This window comes from Amblyomma mixtum, chromosome 3 (genome assembly GCF_055824585.1).
Source record: "Amblyomma mixtum isolate Tamu chromosome 3, ASM5582458v1, whole genome shotgun sequence".
Classification (NCBI taxonomy): domain Eukaryota; kingdom Metazoa; phylum Arthropoda; class Arachnida; order Ixodida; family Ixodidae; genus Amblyomma; species Amblyomma mixtum.
The window spans coordinates 414,315,261-414,331,798 of NC_143014.1; the positions used below are offsets into that span (position 1 = coordinate 414,315,261).

The 16,538-nt window shown below is 50.4% G+C and overlaps 1 protein-coding gene across 1 annotated transcript; it reads left to right on the forward strand.

Annotated features, from left to right (window-relative positions):
- The first annotated feature begins 1,980 nt into the window (after positions 1–1,980).
- On the forward strand, positions 1,981–16,046 carry LOC149357708 (anaphase-promoting complex subunit 10-like). The gene is made up of 4 exons (XM_089584860.1): positions 1,981–2,303; positions 7,029–7,135; positions 7,223–7,385; positions 15,667–16,046. Exons 2-4 carry the CDS (start codon positions 7,033–7,035, stop codon positions 15,950–15,952), a joined length of 552 nt encoding a protein of 183 aa, XP_089440986.1. The 5' UTR covers positions 1,981–2,303; positions 7,029–7,032; the 3' UTR covers positions 15,953–16,046.
- Positions 16,047–16,538: the final 492 nt, after the last annotated feature.

Genomic DNA, 16,538 nt, shown 5'->3' on the forward strand with positions numbered 1-16,538 from the left:
TGATGAAGGCGAGATTAGACAACTCTAGAGTGCAGCGCACCACACACTGCGAATGAGCGCACCCATCAAGGAGAAACGACGGTGAATTTGCTAGAGAACGAGTGACTCCGACTGCATGCACGACGCAATGTTGCGGAACAAGATATGCCAAGAAAGAGTACCACGAGGGTTTCCCTTGATTCGTGCTAAATACCAGTAGTTATAGGGAAGAAAACTTAAGTTCCTGAAATGCTTCGCCAAATTCATATGCGGGCAATCTGGCTCATGAATGCCGTCCGCCGAATGCATTTGTGTTCGAAAAGAAATGGTACGTGGGGCTGGAAGCAAAATGAAACCGCGTTGCGGCCCCAAGTCTAAACAGGAACGTGTGTCAGTGCATATTTGCCGAAATAATCAAAAAGACATGAAATTGTAAACCGGAGCTTAGCGAAGGGTTTCATTTCAAATTTTGGTATGTCTAAAGAAACCCTAAATGGGTACATATTCACACGATATTGTGGAAGTTTCTGCTGCGTTTTCATGAAGCGCGCGAAGGCGCACAGAATAATAGATATTGGCAGCTTCAGCGCGCCGACATTGCTTGTGGCTGCACGGACTTGAGCGCGCCAAACTAACGGTTAGCCCTGGAACGCATTAGGCGTGCAGTATTCAAAATCCGCCCATATGCTGGGACAGGGACGCCGGAAGTATATTTTTAGTGGGAGGGCGGGGGGGGGGGGGGGGGGGGGGCTCGAACGAGTGATCGGCAGCTGAGAAACGCATAAGAATGTACGACGTGCTTCAATAAAACGAATTGGGGTTTAACCTCCCGGAGTGACCCATGGGCTACGAGGGAGGCCGCAGCGGAGGCTTCCATATTAATTTATACCACCTGGCCTTCTCACCGTGCGCACCGACAGCGCACAGTACACGGGCGCGGCGCTGATCGAACCCGTGACCTTGGGATCAGCAGACGAACGACAAAGCCACTGAGCCGCCGTGGGCAGTGCTCTTCAGTTGTGCTCACTGTGGAGTTGAAAGGGTAAACGTTAAGGAAGTAGGTAATTTCCTTTCATTGCGAAATTTTGACGAGCTCATATGATCGTTTGTGAACATCACAGACACTTAGCGAAATGGTGAAAATATCAAGCATACAATTTCCCGTCGCTTGTGCTCAGCAGTAACGAAACACGAAGGAAGCACGGAGTGCGATCTCTGTTTACGAAAGGTGGTAATCTGCAGCTGCCAGTTACTGCAAATAAGATCAACTTATGCGAAAAAAAAAACGAAAAAGAAACGTCGATTCGTCGTTGCGAAGTCCTTCATTTGTGGCTAAGAACGCCATTTCAACCTTTGTACTTCAGCTTTGAAGCTTATATCAGCTCATTGGAAAAGGGCAGGACACCGAAACCACCATGTTGTGCACCAACCAGCAATGCTAATCATAAAAATGCGAGCGGGCCATGCCCAAACAACATACGAGCTTCGTATCCTATAGGATATTCTTTTCTGCGCCGAATTGGCCGCAGCGGTGAACTAGCAAGATGCGCTCGGTTCCCATTCCAGAGGTCGTGAGTACGAATCCTGCTATATTCATGCCCGGCAATTCCTGTTTCGTTTACAGCCAGAGTCATGCACGCAGCCGCCCAGGCAAATCAAATATCAGGACTGGAGTGACGGGCAGTCCTTGATGGGCAGTCCTTTGAAGAAAGCCCATGTGTGAACATCCCGCTTCTTCAGTGATTGCGTTTCCACGACGACCGCACTCGTCCTCGCGAACGAAATGACATGCGTGATGAAAAGCCTTACGCATCGCTCTTTTCTTTGTTAGCATTACGCGCAGCGAACGAAGGCGAATCGGTTGCCGAGCGGACGGCTCTCGCTTCGCGAAACGCCGCCATGTTCTACGCTGCGAGGGGGGAAGGCTGGGGACTGCTAGGGATCTAGGGGAAGTCGTTTTAGACTAGCGAAAATTCTGCCGCTTTTTCGCCATTTCTCAGCATGAGTGAACTAACCCACGTTATATGCGACCAGCAGAAAGGTTTGTCGGCGCCATCGACAGCGGAGGGCTCCTCGTGCACTCGAGAACGCGTCGTCATCGTCAACGGCTTGGCAGCGACCAGCGCCGATCACGCGTGCGCTGAACTGACGAACTGGTTGAGACGGCGACAAGCGGCTCGCAGCCGACGCGCTAATACAGCGGGCGACAACGAGGCTGTGTTCGGAGGCTGGAAGACGGAATAGTGTTGCCGAAAGCAGCGCGCTGCGACGTTCGCCTTTCATTCCTCCTCGGCGGTGCCCACGCTTTGCAACTGAGTGGAGAGGTGAGCAGAACTCGTGACATTTTTGCATGTCTGCGTAGACTTTATACGAGCCCATGGAAACATCATAGTTCTTTCGGAGTCTGCACGTTGAAAACGTTAGAATCCTGTATCACTATCACCATCCTGTTTTTTGAAACTTGCATAAAGTGCCAGTTTTGTGTAACAAAGTATGCAGCAGTTATACCTGCTCTCGGTATGGGGCACAAACTTGGAGGCTAACGAAGAGACGAAATTGATGTGAGGGCAGCCCCCGCCCCGCGGTGGCTCAGTGGTTATGGTGCTCGTCTCGTGACCCGAACGACACGCGTTCGATCCCGGCGTCGGCGGTCCAATTACGATGAAGGCGAAATTCTAGAGGCCCGTGTACTGTGCGGTGTCAGTGCATGTCAACGATCCTAAGGTAGTTGAAATTTCCAGAGCCGTTCACTACGGCGTCCCTCATAGCCCGAGTCGCTTTGGGACGTTAAACCCACATAAACCAAACCAACGAGTTGAGGATAGCGCAACGAACTATGGCAGGAAAAATTATAAGCGTAAGGTGTGACCGTAAAAGAGCACAGTGGGTCAGGGAAGAAACGCGAGTTTAGTGATATCCTAGTCGATATCGAAAACAGAAATGGGCAAGGGCAGGCCATGTCTTACGAAGGCAAGGTAACCGTTGGTCCTTCAGGTGACGGAGTGGAATCCAAGAGAGGGCAAGCGTGGCAGGGGGCTGCGGAGTGTGTGTTTGGGGGATGAGATTAGGGAGTCTGCGCGGTAAGATGGCCGCAGATGGGAGAGTGCCTCCAGTGGACGTAGTTAAGGTGATAATGATGGCGGTGGAAGGAATTTTGGGCTCATTCCTCATTGGCGTCCCAGAACCCTCTTCGCAGCGCCGCCCCTCCTCCTCCACTCCCCTCCTCTTTTTTCTCCCTTCTCCTCTTTTTTTCTTTCACGGCTGTTGCGCTCTTCGGTCCATTCCTCCGGCGAGTCAGCCTCCGCGCCCCGCCGCCGCGAATCTGCGCGTCTTCTGGACCACGCGGTCTGTGTTCTGTAATATTTTTCATGTTTTATAGTTTAATTTCTTTGTTATTTTGTTTCTTTTCATAGTTGCATTTTTTTATTTCTCTAATATTTTTCGTGTTTTATGATCTAATTTCTTTATATTTTTGTTTCTTTTCATACTCGCAATTTTTTCATTTGTTTTATTCGACTCACGAAACCCGTGCGTTCACTACATCGGCCTTTATTCATGCTCAAACCGTGTTCGTGGCGGAATGGCAGCGACTACTCTTGAAGTGCCAAAGGCCCTGGTTCGATTCCCAGTCTCAATAAAGTTTTTAAGGTGAAAGCCTTTAATGCCTCATACCGTCGTTAGCAACCGTGTCGGCAGATGTGTCCGCGTTTTGACGGGTGTCTACCGCTGCCTGGCAGCGCTGCAACACGCTGTCGCGTTCCACTCCTAAACGCGAAGCTTAAGCGTCATTAATTAGCAGTTAATTACTATTTTTCATTTGTTTTATTTGACTCACGATACCCATGCCTTCACTAGATGTGCCTTTATTCATGCTCAAACCGTGTTCGTGGCGGAATGGCAGCGACTACCCTTGAATTGCCAAACGCCCTGGTTCGATTCCCAGTCTCAATAAAGTTTTTTTTTTCTTTGCCGGAACTCGAACACACTTGCTAGCATTCCCTGCTCACGACAGTATGAGGCATTAAAGGCTTTCGCCTTAATAAAGCGATTCTGCTCGTATTTTCTTTCACAGCTGTTATGCTCCTGGCGAGCTTCTAGGGCGGCCGGCTCGCGATTTTCGCGTTGCCCTTCGAGCCATTTGTGTGGCCGGCACCTTCCTCGCGCAAAGAAGGCGACTGCGCACGTACTTAAAATGGTGTTAAAGGGCGATTAACACGACGGTCCGTTCGCCCGCGGCCGGCGCACTACGTGTTCATGCGTCACCACATTTAGAGGCGCGCTGTCGGCCCGCGGCCTGGTCAGCGCGCTTCTCAATGTGCTCACGCATGAACACGTAGGTGGTGGGGGAAACGTTTATTGCTAATGATGTAAATCGTGGGGGCGAAGCCCCCTACATGGCACTTGGATGCCTCCTCAATGTGAGGAGGAGGCACCCTTACAACGCGAAAGATAACCCCTGGAGCGCAATCCTTCGGTGAGCGCTGGAGATGATCCGGCGCTGGTCTTCAGCGGACGAGCTGGTTAGAAGAGACTCCCAGTAAGACTCCGCCGCGGTTGGTGATGGGGGATGAGGGAAGGTGGGGCATGTGAGGAGGGTGTGTAAGAAGTCTCCTGGTTTACCGCAAAGTTTGCATGATGACGGGAATTGGTCTGGGTATCGGGCATGCAGCAGTATTGGGTATGGAGTAGTCCGGGTTTGTATTTGTCGCCAATGTGCAGCCTGAGCTATAGTGAGGGACGGAGCGGGGGGTGCGTATTCCCTTCGTTTGTCTCGGTAATACGAGAGAATATCACGGAAGGAGAGCAGGTAGTGCGCGGTCCGCGGGCGAACGGACCGTCGTGTGAATCGCCCTTTAACGCCATTTTAAGTACGTGCGCAGTCGCCTTCTTTGCGCGAGGAACGTGCCGGCCACTCAAATGGCTCGAAGGGCAACGCGCCTAGAAGGTCGCCAGGAGCAGAACAGCTGTCAAAGCAAATACGAGCAGAATCGCTTTATTAAGGCGAAAGCCTTTAATGCCTCATACTGTCGTGAGCAGGGAATGCTAGCAAGTGCGTTCGAGTTCCGGCGAAAAAAAAAAAAAAACTTCATTGAGACTGGGAATCGAACCAGGGCCTTTGGCACTTCAAGGGTAGTTGCTGCCATTCCGCCACGAACACGGTTTGAGCATGAATAAAGGCAGATCTAGTGAACGCACGGGTTTCGTGAGTCAAATAAAACAAATGAAAAAATTGCGAATATGAAAAGAAACAAAAATATAAAGAAATTAGATCATAAAACACGAAAAATATTAGAGAAAAGGCACATCTAGTGAACGCACGGGTTTCGTGAGTGAAAGAAAACAAATAAAAAAAATACAACTATGAAAAGAAACAAAATAACAAAGAAATTAAACTATAAAACATGAAAAATATTACAGAACACAGACCGCGTGGTCCAGAAGACGCGCAGATTCGCGGCGGCGGGGCGCGGAGGCTTACTCGCTGGAGGAATGGACCGAAGAGCGCAACAGCCGTGAAAGAAAAAAAGAGGAGAATGGAGGAAAAAAGAGGAGGGGAGCAGAGGAGGAGGGGGGGCGCTGCGAGGAGGGTTCTGGGACGCCAACGAGGAATGAGCCGAATTTTGGTCTTGTCAGTTTTTTAAAACGCTAAATATTTGCGCCAGTGTGTTTATTCCGAACGAAAGCTTAATTCCTTCTCGAACAAGTTCAACCCTAGCAGAAAAACGTATTTTATTCATGCGGTGGCCAAAATAATTTGCGCTTCGACAATACTCAGAGTCGTTTCTTAAAACATTCTTGCAAACATTATTTTTAACTCCTGAACAAATTTTTTACCTAATTTAATTTTTGATAAGTTAGACAATTTAATCAAAATGTTTCTTCCAAAGTTTGGTAATCGCTGCCGTAGTGCGTGCTATCAGGCTAAAAGGCCACCTACCGACAAAAAAAAGAAAAAAAAAACTTCTCTTGTTGGTGTGACACGATGGGAGTCGTTTCCACACGTTCACGGTGAACTTCTGAATTAACTTGTGAGGCATAGGCAGTTATGTGCTGCATTTTTATGACTACCCGATTATGAGTCATCACTGCTCAGAGCGTGAAGGTATATTCATGCTGTCTGTTGTGCATTGAGTCTCTTCGCTGAAATATCAGGAGATAGCGTTTCGACGTGAATAGCGGTTCTGACGATGTGGCAGCTGTCGGATACAAATTAACACCTCCACTGACCGCTACACAGAATTTCTTCATAACAAAAGGTAGCCGACTTTTGAAGGTTCTTGAAAACTAAGTAAGCAAAAGATAGACACCAGGTGAAATTATGACCGAAGAATTTGGATGCATGTGGTTTTGTTTGATATGGCGAAAAACGTTTTCGTTTACTGTTGTGATTGGTCAGCGGAGTAGTGCAGGATGCCGTGGACCATGGCCCTTTATTTCCAAGTGATGTTTTCAGAACATGTATCCTACTAACGAAGGGATACCGTCAAGCGATGGTGCGCAAAGAGGTAATTGCCTGCGTTCAGTTAAATTCTGTGTTATTCGGTGAATTGACGGCGTTTTTAAGTTTTAAATAAATTTTGTGGTTACGGTACTATTTTTGGTAACGGTTGAAAAAATCGCTAGCGTTGAAGGGTACGTGTTGGGCATGGATTAAGAAGTACTGTTCCAGAATAAATTGCCCCGTGCCGGGTAGAGCCGCAGAAGCGAACACGAGCCATCCAGAATCATCGCCTTCTAATCTCATCGCTTACAAGGCTGAATGAATACTGAGTGCCCGCGGACAGGTCGCGTTGCCGTTTTGCGCGCTGTCGTTGTGCCGTGGTTTCAGTTGTGTCATGTATTTTCGCACTGCGGCCGTAAGCAACCCATTTGATCCTGTTCACGGTAACGGTATCCGCCCTGCAAGCAAGGGCTTCCGAACCGCATTTAGGGCAAATCTACTCACCCGTGTGATCCTGACTACAGTGCTCGCGTTTAAGGCGGGCGCTGGGGAGGGTAGGAGCTTCCTCCTGGTTAACCCTTTCCTTCATCCTCTCTCGTCTTATTAGGACCATGGACGCTTCCTCTGCTCCAGACCCCTCGAGTTTGGAGAGGCAGGGCAATGTCCGCGAAGTGGGAGCCCAGGCTGTGTGGTCGCTGTCGTCCTGCAAGCCTGGTGAGCTATGAGGCGCCTCCCGACCGTCACGAACGGGGAATTCTGGCTGCCGATTCTGATGCATCTTGTCAACGCACGTTTTCGCAGGATTGGGCATCGATCAGCTGCTAGACAAATGCCTTGATACATACTGGCAATCGGACGGGGACCTACCGCACGAAGTCAATATACAGTTTCACCGCAAAACGGCAATACAGGCGATCTATGTCTACGTCGACTACAATCGCGACGAGAGCTACACACCTAAAAGGTACTACTTGGCTTTTGTCACTCTCAGCGGCATATAACTAGTTCATGCTGTTGCATAGAACGCAGAAAAGGCTGCCGCGCTGGCTCAGCGGCGATGGCACTCGCCTGCTGACCCGAGAGACGCGGTTTACATACCTGCCGAGGCGATCGCATTTCGATAGAGGCGAAATTCTAGAGACCGGTGTACTGTGCGTTATCAGTGCACGTTAAAGAACTGCAGGTGGTAGAAATTTCTGAAGCCTGTCACTACCGCGTCCCTCATAGACTGAGGCGCTTTAGGACGTTATGCCCCCACAAGCCATAAACCAGAATGCAGATTTTTTTTTCCGTACGACGTGGGCGTCGAGATGGGTCACGTAGTTGCCGGGCTGTTTGGTGTCAAGGTGATGTTTGCCACGTCAGTTTTGAGCCCGCAAGGGTTCTCATCCAGGAGTGCGCTTGCGTTTCTTCGTCATCGACTTCTAGTCCAAACGCGACGCCGCTCTGAATAATCATTGCAATGCGCCGCTTCACTAACAAAGGTGTAGTGCACGACAGCGCCTCACCGAGACTGTGTTTTCTTCTCGAATTACTGCGCCTCTGCGTTGCATGCCATATCGGTGCCTGGAATCATATGCAGGGGAAGAAAAGCCTCTATGCGCTGATATTCAGGCTAGCACCTACAGGTACGGACGGACACTGCACAATGCAAGAGGTGTGCAGTTCGGTGAACGCTCATGTGGCCCGGAAATTTTCGAACCAGGTTCCAGCTACCTTAATGCTGTCCCATCCTACAATGTCTGTCGGCATAATTTTTCGAAGGAAACTGCTCGGGGTCTGGCATCCGCAATCAGCGTGGGTGAAGGTGCTCGGCCGCGACGTGCGGCGACAGAGCTGCATGCACTTGCTCTCAAGGCTCTCCACTGGCGTGAAAATAAGTCTTTTTACGCTATGTTTAGATAGGGGAGAATGCGTACAACTGTACAAGAGACGATTCGTCCTACAGTGTCTGGAAATGGAAAGAAAATGTTTACCGCTTTGGGTGGGGTGAGATTTATATATGAAACGCTCCGTAATGTCTGCTGTCCCTGTATTTATTTGGCCCACCGCGGTGGCTCAGTCGTCTTGACGTTCGGCTGCTGATATCGAGGTCGCGCTGTGGAATCCCGCGGCCGCATTTCGCTCGAGTAGGAATTAAAATCCGGCCGTGTGCTGTTCATGTCAATCCACGTTAAAGAAGGCGGTAGAAATTTTCCGGGAGCCCTCCACTACGGCATCTCGCGATGATCACGTGCAGCTGCGGGACGTGAGACACCACATATTGTTCCACTGTTGAAGCAGTTCAGTGGCGTAGTCGTGTCCGGCTCCTCGTGACCTCTTGGCCACGAAGCACGATCAGCTGGAGTAGTGTTGTTTGCTTCCCTCGCTCTGTCAATCCATCTCATCAGGTGCTTTACCCATGTCCCGTTGGTTTCCACCTTTCCCGGGACCAAGGCCTTTTCTAATGAATCCTGCCCTCTCATTGTGTGGCCAGAGTACTGGTGCTTTACCTTCAGGATTTCAGGTTGCAAGGAACGCTTAGGGGTTGAGAGGTGGATGAGGGAACTGCTGTGATATGAAAGCAGCCAGCACTTACTTAAATCAGGGGAAGCGCAGAGGATCTTTTTTTCAGGTTGTGCTACACGAACATACTCAGAAACAAAAGATTTAACAGCTGCCATCGTAGCCCAATTGTTTGCAGGGTAACGAACGGACATGGTTCCTCTACTTCCGCCTTTTCCACAAATTTCAGTGTGTCAATTTCCCCGCTGCAGTACAAAGGAATTAACTATTCAGTAGCAGCACACTTGTTTAACCCTAATAGCCGGGAATATGAAAGATTTTCGAATTTACACCCTCTGGCCTTTTGGTCTACTGCCTTTACCTCCCATATTGATTCATCCATTCACCGTACGCGACGTGCGAACGTCGCTGGTTCGAATCTCTCCGGCAACATATCCTCTTTTATTCTACTTTGTACTAAGTTATCGTTCGTGTTGATGATTATGCTTTAAATTTCGCACTTTGATCAAAGCCACCATTTTAAAAAATTCCTATGCTTTGCTTAATTTGACTGATTATTATTTTATTGCACGATGTCGTTGCGTTTGTCTATTTTCGCACCGCGGGTTCTCCGGAAAGCAACAGATAAGGTCGAAAGGAGTAGCGTACTTAAAAACGTAAAATCTCTGCCTCTTCCGTAACCAAGAGTAGAGTAAGCATGAAATGTTTACGGGCATAACACGAAGCGTACGCGGACACGACGAGACGCAGGCCTGACAAGAATGTATGTGCAGCGCGTTCGTAACTGTCTGAAGTGCGTAGAGGCGAAAGCGTTTTCCGCAACGCCGCCGCGGTGGCTGAGTGGTTATGGTGCTCGGCTGCTAACCCGAAAGACGCGGGTTCGATCCCGGCCGCGGCGGCTGGAATTTCTTTGGAGGAGAAATTCTAGAGGCCCGTGTACTGTGCGATGTCAGTGCACGTTAAAGAACCCCAGGTGGTGGAAATTTCCGGAGCCCTCCACTACGGCGTCTCTCATAGCCTTAGTCGCTTTGGGACGTAAAACCCCCATAAACCAAACCAAACGTTTTCCGCACCAATTTCCCTATGTGACTCTGGGGACGTCACCACTGGATTACGTCGCACATAATTGATGACGAAATAATGACAAATCACTAAGTAGTGACTAATTACTGATTAATGACTAAATACCAATTAATTACTAATTAATTACGCTTAAGCTTCGCCTTTAGGAGTGGAACGCGACAGCGTGTTGTAGCGCTGCCAGGCAGTCCACGGAACGCCACCACCCGTTCGGTGCGATGCCTTGCCCTTTGAACGCGACGCTTTTTGAGGAAAGGAAATTACGCAGTAATTCTCTGTCATCTCAGTGCACACCCGAACTGCACCGTACAGGAACGGCGGAACGCCACCACCCGTTCGGCGCGATGCCTTCACCTTTGAACGCAACGCTTTTTGAGGAAAGGAAATGGCGCAGTAATTCTCTGTCATCTTGGTGGACACCCGCACCGCACCGTACAGGAAGGGAGGAACGCCACCACCCGTTCGACGCGAAGCTACCGGCGCTTGTATGCCGGTCCTGTAGGAGGGCTTAGAGAGTCTCGTTAAATCTTGTACGGTGCCCGGATGTGTGGAATTCAGTGCCCGGATGTTAACTCTCGGTCTCGGCGTGACGTCACCACACTGCCGACAAAGGGAGCTAAAAGCATTTCATGCTTAAAACGAAAATTTTGGGGTATGACGGACGCAGCAGTGGACGGCTCTAGGATAGTTCAGACCACCTGGTCTTCTTTAACGACATCGCACAACACACTGGCGTTTGTGCATTTCACCCGCATGCAAATGCGGCCGTCGCGGCCAAGATTTCATCCCGCGATCTTGGGATCTGTGGCCGAGAGTCAAAGCCACTGATCTAGCACTGTGCTCTCAACGTAATTAACGAAAAAGGGAGTTGCAGGAAGGATGAACAGAAGCCGAAGGTGCACTGTTAGACTTTAACGGCGAGAGCCATTTTACAGAGCCCGCCCAGAGCTGGGCTCCAGTCTAACCCGACACGGCTGGCGCGACGCCCGAGCTATAGCCCAAGATAGGCTCGAACTGTGAAGCAGATGAGTAAGATAAGAAAGAACTGACAAGAATGCGATAGTGGGGGCCAGAATTAGCGCTACACAAGACTCGCCTGGCAAGGCTGCGAAGCTACCGCGCAGTTTAAGATAAGAAAAAGCGGATAGCGGGAGCCAAACCTAGCGCGATCCTGCAGTGCCAATACGCGGCAGATGTTAAGAGGCATGGAATGGTGCTGTGATGAAGTTGCGATGTTTCAGGTAAGAGGATTACGTGGGTTCGTATTTTTATTAGTGCTATGGCCGACGAAGGAGCTTTCGACCGCCCTCACGCGCAGCAGCGTAAAAGTCGTCGCCGCCGCAGAGGACACCCTGTCGAGCGCGCTGCCGAGCGGGAAGTCGATCGGCGCCGGAACCCGAGTGAGCGTGGGCGTCGTACGAAGAGTGCACCCGCTAAACATTTCAGGAATGTGTGCCAGTAAGATGCCTTGTGGTTCTAGTTGAGTTACTTCATTCTCAGGTCTTCAGAATTCTCGACCATTTTGTGTCGTATTTGTGTGCGCGAAAAAGTTTTGTGAAACGTGCGCTGTGGGCTCGCGTGAAGGCGCAACCTCGCCGACCTGTCAGCGCAATTCAACCGGGGCCATCTTCAGCCGTACGTGAACAACCCGCAAGTGCTTGTGGGCGACTGACATAGAAGCGACGCGTGAAGACTCTGTAGAACGAATTAAGGAGCGACTTCAGCCGGCCGCTTGTTTCGGAAGCTGCAAATCCAACGACAAAGACATGTACGAGGTCTGTTAGAAAAGTATCCGACCTTTGGCCGAAGAAAAAAAACTGGCATAACTGGAGCGTTAGAAACCTAATAACCTTCGAAGTAGCCTCCTTGAGGCTCCATATGCATCTCCCAGCGGTGCTGCCGTTGATGGAAGTATTCCGAAAAGACCCTTTTCGGAATGGAATTTAGCTCTGCTGTCGTTGCAGCCATAATGTCCTTTCTTTTCTGAAATCGCGCTCCTTTCAATGACCTCTTGATTTTAGGAAACAGCCAGAAGTCGTAGGGGGACATATCAGGAGAGTAAGGAGCCTGTTGAACTTCAGGAGGCTGGTTTTTCGCCAGTAAAGTCTGAATCAAATGCGAGGAATGTGCAGGAGCAATGCCGCGAGGGATGCGCCAATTTCTTGTTGACCTCAATTCCGGTCTCTTGCGCCGCACAGCACCACGTAGGCGATGGAGGACACCCCTGTAGTACTGTTTAGTCATTCTTTGACCCTGTGGGGTGCGTACTCGTGGTGTGCCACACAGAGGGAGTCAAAAAAGCAGTCAGCATCACTTTGACATTGCTGCGCACTTGGCGGGCCTTCTTTGGTCTTGGTGACGTGGAATGCGTCCTCTGTGACGACTGGGATTTGGTTTCCGGGTCGTACCCGTACACCCAAGACTCGTCACTAGTGATTACGGCGTCGGTGAAGTCAGGATAACTGTTTGTGGAATCCAGCATCTCCTGTGAGACTTCAACACGAAGCTGCTTTTTCTCCACCGTCAGCAGCTTCGGCACGAATTTCGCCGCAACTCTCTCCATGGCCAAATCTTCGGTGATAATGGAATGTGCAGAAAAATTGCTGATGTCCACCTCTTCCGCAATTTCTCGGATAGTCACACAACAGTCCCGCATCACCACAGCGTTCACTTCGGCAATTACCTGGTCATTTCGGCATGTTGATGGCCGACCGGAGCGTGGCTCTCTCTCCACGGATGTGCGGCCGTCTTTAAACCAGTTGCACCACTGCTTAATCTGTGTGCTGCTCATAGCATCATCACCGAAAGCCGTCTGAACATTTCGAATAATTTCCACTTGGCTATCTTCAAAATTCTGGCAAAATTTGAGGTAGTAGCGCTGCTCCTCTCGCTCCGCCATTTTCCTTGCAGCAAAAAACCGACGAGAGCACTGCGCACTCCCTCACTCAAACGCTGCTTCCCAGCCACTGACGCTATCGGCAGGCGGGAAAAAATTCGTGCATGCGCACGAGGGTTCAAGGTCGGCTGCTGTAAGCGCGCTTGTTTCATGTCCATCAGGTGTTCGCAAAAAAAAATTAAAGTCGGATACTTTTCTAACAGACCTCGTATTGACTTTCACTCACAGCGTACATGGAGCCGATTAGGTCGCACTTCAGCGACCACAAGGCCGTACTTATGGGCTGTTAAAAGCAGCGAAGATAGAAGGTACAAAATACCGACTATCTCTTTGTACGTTCTTACCACAACACAGCCCGCCTGTTTTTTTTTTTTTTTATTGTAACCGTTCTGCGCTGTGTATACGCAAAGCACCAATGTAGCATAGCACAGCGCACAGGGAACAGGATTTCGGCGGAAATTTATGCCCTAATCAACGAAGTTTCCAGTGCCTTCCTTTATTCGGAAATGAGGCAATTGTGCGTGCAACTGAAGACCAGTGGCTGATATCCGAATTCAACAGCGTGAAAGTCCCAGAGTTTCGACCATTCCTCGTGGCGAAGCGACAACTGCGGTATTAATTGGCGTGCACAGGTCTCTATAAAGGGGGGACGAAATTCATGGTAGTCCCTTTCTGGGTAGAAAAGGACAATTGAGGGTAAAACTGCCGCCCTCATGTTAGGACACCTACTGGCTGCCCTCTTTTGTGCACGCCTGTGGCTGTGTTGCGCCTCTCTCTCACCCAAATGTGTCCCCACGCGCTTTGACGCACGACCAAAACTGTGCGACGAATAACGCCCCTGAATAGCGAGAGGAAAAATCGCCGAGTTTATTGCCGCCGTTCGCTTGCAACTCCGTGGCCCAGCTGCACGCCATATCGTGCGCAAGTCAGTAGCAAAGGTAAAAAAATGGGCTATAAAAATATAACTTAGAATTTCACACCAAACTTTGACCGAAATGTGACTGCATAGGTTCCCAATCATTTCACGGCCCGCGCATAAAGGACACATGCACCGCGCATCTTCCTCGCGTACTGAAATAAATTGTCTCTGCCACGTGTTGCCTCTATCGGTGTATAGCAGAGATGGCGCCAACAGCGACAGGCGTTGTATGCGCATTTCGGAAAAACTTAGCGGACGACGTTCGTGCTGGCGTGAGCTCTCGGCGCACGCGCCTATTCTCATTGGTTCTGAGGCCCATGCCGTGATAAGGCGTAGATATACCACCCGGTCTGCGGTCCCACTATACTCGGTTGAACGTGACTGTCGCAATGTCACGCTGAAGCCGTATTGTCTCTCACACGCGTCGCACACATGATTAAACCCATCTGCTGCAAATAGTCGGCATTGGCAGCCTTGTTGATAAGCCGCTGCCTCGCTGTTACATTCAATGCGTCGCGCACGTGCCTTCGGGATCGCTTAGGTGCGCTGCCTGTGCAGCTTGCCATTCTCGGTGGCGCCTTTGTTCGGACTACGTCCCTCGCCAATACACACTGCGGCTCACAGTTGCCTTCGCGTGCTGCAGTGTTTTTGTGGTTAGGCGATGGCGTTAAACATGGTAACTGCGTGCTGTTTAAGCTTGCCATTAATGTTCCGTTGGCGCAATCCACCGCTAGCACTGACCTTCGCGCCTTGGGTGCGCGCATCCCACAGCACACGCTGCGCCCCGGCGCGTTTGTTTCCTGCAGCCGTTGGTGTTCTCCAGACAGGACGCACTCGGGTGGAATTGTCCGTTTTCTTTTATTCACCCCACACTACGTACTGAGTCGACCACACTTCTCTAGAGCGCTCGAGCGGTGTGCTGGGGAGCAGATTAAGTTAAATCTTACCGCAGCTGCTTTGCTGGGGGTACGGTGCTGGTGCCTGTGTGGTGCACATGTCTGTTAGGCTTCTCGCCAGCACAAGTATCATCAGTGAAAGTCAATTCCTACTTCAGAATTTCACTATTTCCACCGGACGGCACCGCTAGAGCGCTCTGGACATGTGCGATCGACTCTGTATTTCATTCTCGATTCTCTTGCTCAGCAGAGCACGCACGGAAGCATGAAGACTAGACACAGAGCAATGCAATGCACCTCGCCGCTAGAAATTCTCTCCTCCAATGCTGTGGAATCTGCTCCGGTCTACTTACGCCTCCGTTGTCTCCGCTACTCACGTCACATGCGGCCTCTTCAGTTCGCCCTGTCGCACTCCTGCGTCGCTGTTATGCCCAAGAGTGCAGTACGGTTCAGGTGGTCGCTGCGTGATCTCCACAGTGAGGCCACTCCTCTGCCCCCCTCCCGACACTTCTCCGCAACTTCGCGGAATGCTCCACATTCGTACCAAGAACGCATCTTCTAGGCTAAAGAGGGCGGCCGCGGTGGCTCAGTGGTTATGGTGCTCGGCTACTGACCCGCAAGACGCGGGTTCGATCCCGGCCGCCGGCGGTCGAAATTTTATGGAGGTGAAATTCTAGAGGCCCATGTACTGTGCGATGTCAGTGCACGTTAAAGAACCCCAGGCGGTCGAAATTTCCGGAGCCATTCATTACACCTTCCATCATAGCCTTATTTGCTTTGGGACGTTAAACCCCAATAAACCAAACCAGTAGGCTGAAGAGGCTGCCCTAATCAGCTAACGCCAGTCAAATTCAGTTTGCGCCCCACATTGCTGATTTCTATAGCCCCATGAACGAAAGTACCCGCATGGTATAACAGTGTCAACATTTGGTCTTACCTATGTTTTCAGGATTGCCGTGAAAGTGGGAAGCACTTTCCACGACCTGCGGGTGGTCAAAACTGTTGACCTGAATGAGCCAGCGGGATGGGTGCACATCGCAACGCAAGACTCGGCTGGCCGCCCTGTCCGCGCCTTCCATGTGCAGATTGCAGTGTTGGCCAACCACAAGAATGGCCAGGACACCCACCTGCGGCAGATCAAGTTGTACTCTCCCGTTCAGCGAGCCAGCGTCAGCGTCTTGCCTGGCGTCAACTTCACGAGCGCTGAATGCATTGCTTTCAGCTCCATCCGCTGAGAGATCAGCGTGTAAGAATTATCTGCCTTGATAATGACAGACCTTGATGACATTCTGTACTGATTTAAGCTCCTTAAAGCGATTCGTTTTTGCAGCCGTGTCGTGTTTTGATACCTTATCTTCTCAATCCGGCTATTCTTGTATTATCTTGCTCAAGGTCAAGTATAATTGACTGCTCGGAAGAATTGTTAGGTCGTTACTAATCGCAAAAAGGGAAGAATTCCTGGACGTCAGCGCTACCTGTACACAAACCGCTACCTGGTGTGCTTGGTTGCCCCAAGTATTGTTCGTCAACCTGTGTCCGGCGAGATATGCCTGATACCGTGAGCGCAATGCGCAGTTTTAACAATGAATATAAGGGAGAGAGAAACCACGACGTTCGTTGTACTGAAGGCAGTACTATCGTACTGCGTGTCTGTAGTAGTAGCCAGACCGAGACAGTGAAACAGGCTGCGCAACAGAACCTCATCTTCAGACATCTTGTATTGCACTTAACAACCTGACGGCAAAGAGGAGCGCCGGTCGAGCCAACACTGCTGCTCTGCCTTCGTAGTGCAAAGCGTGGCTCGCGAGGCCGCGGCGTATA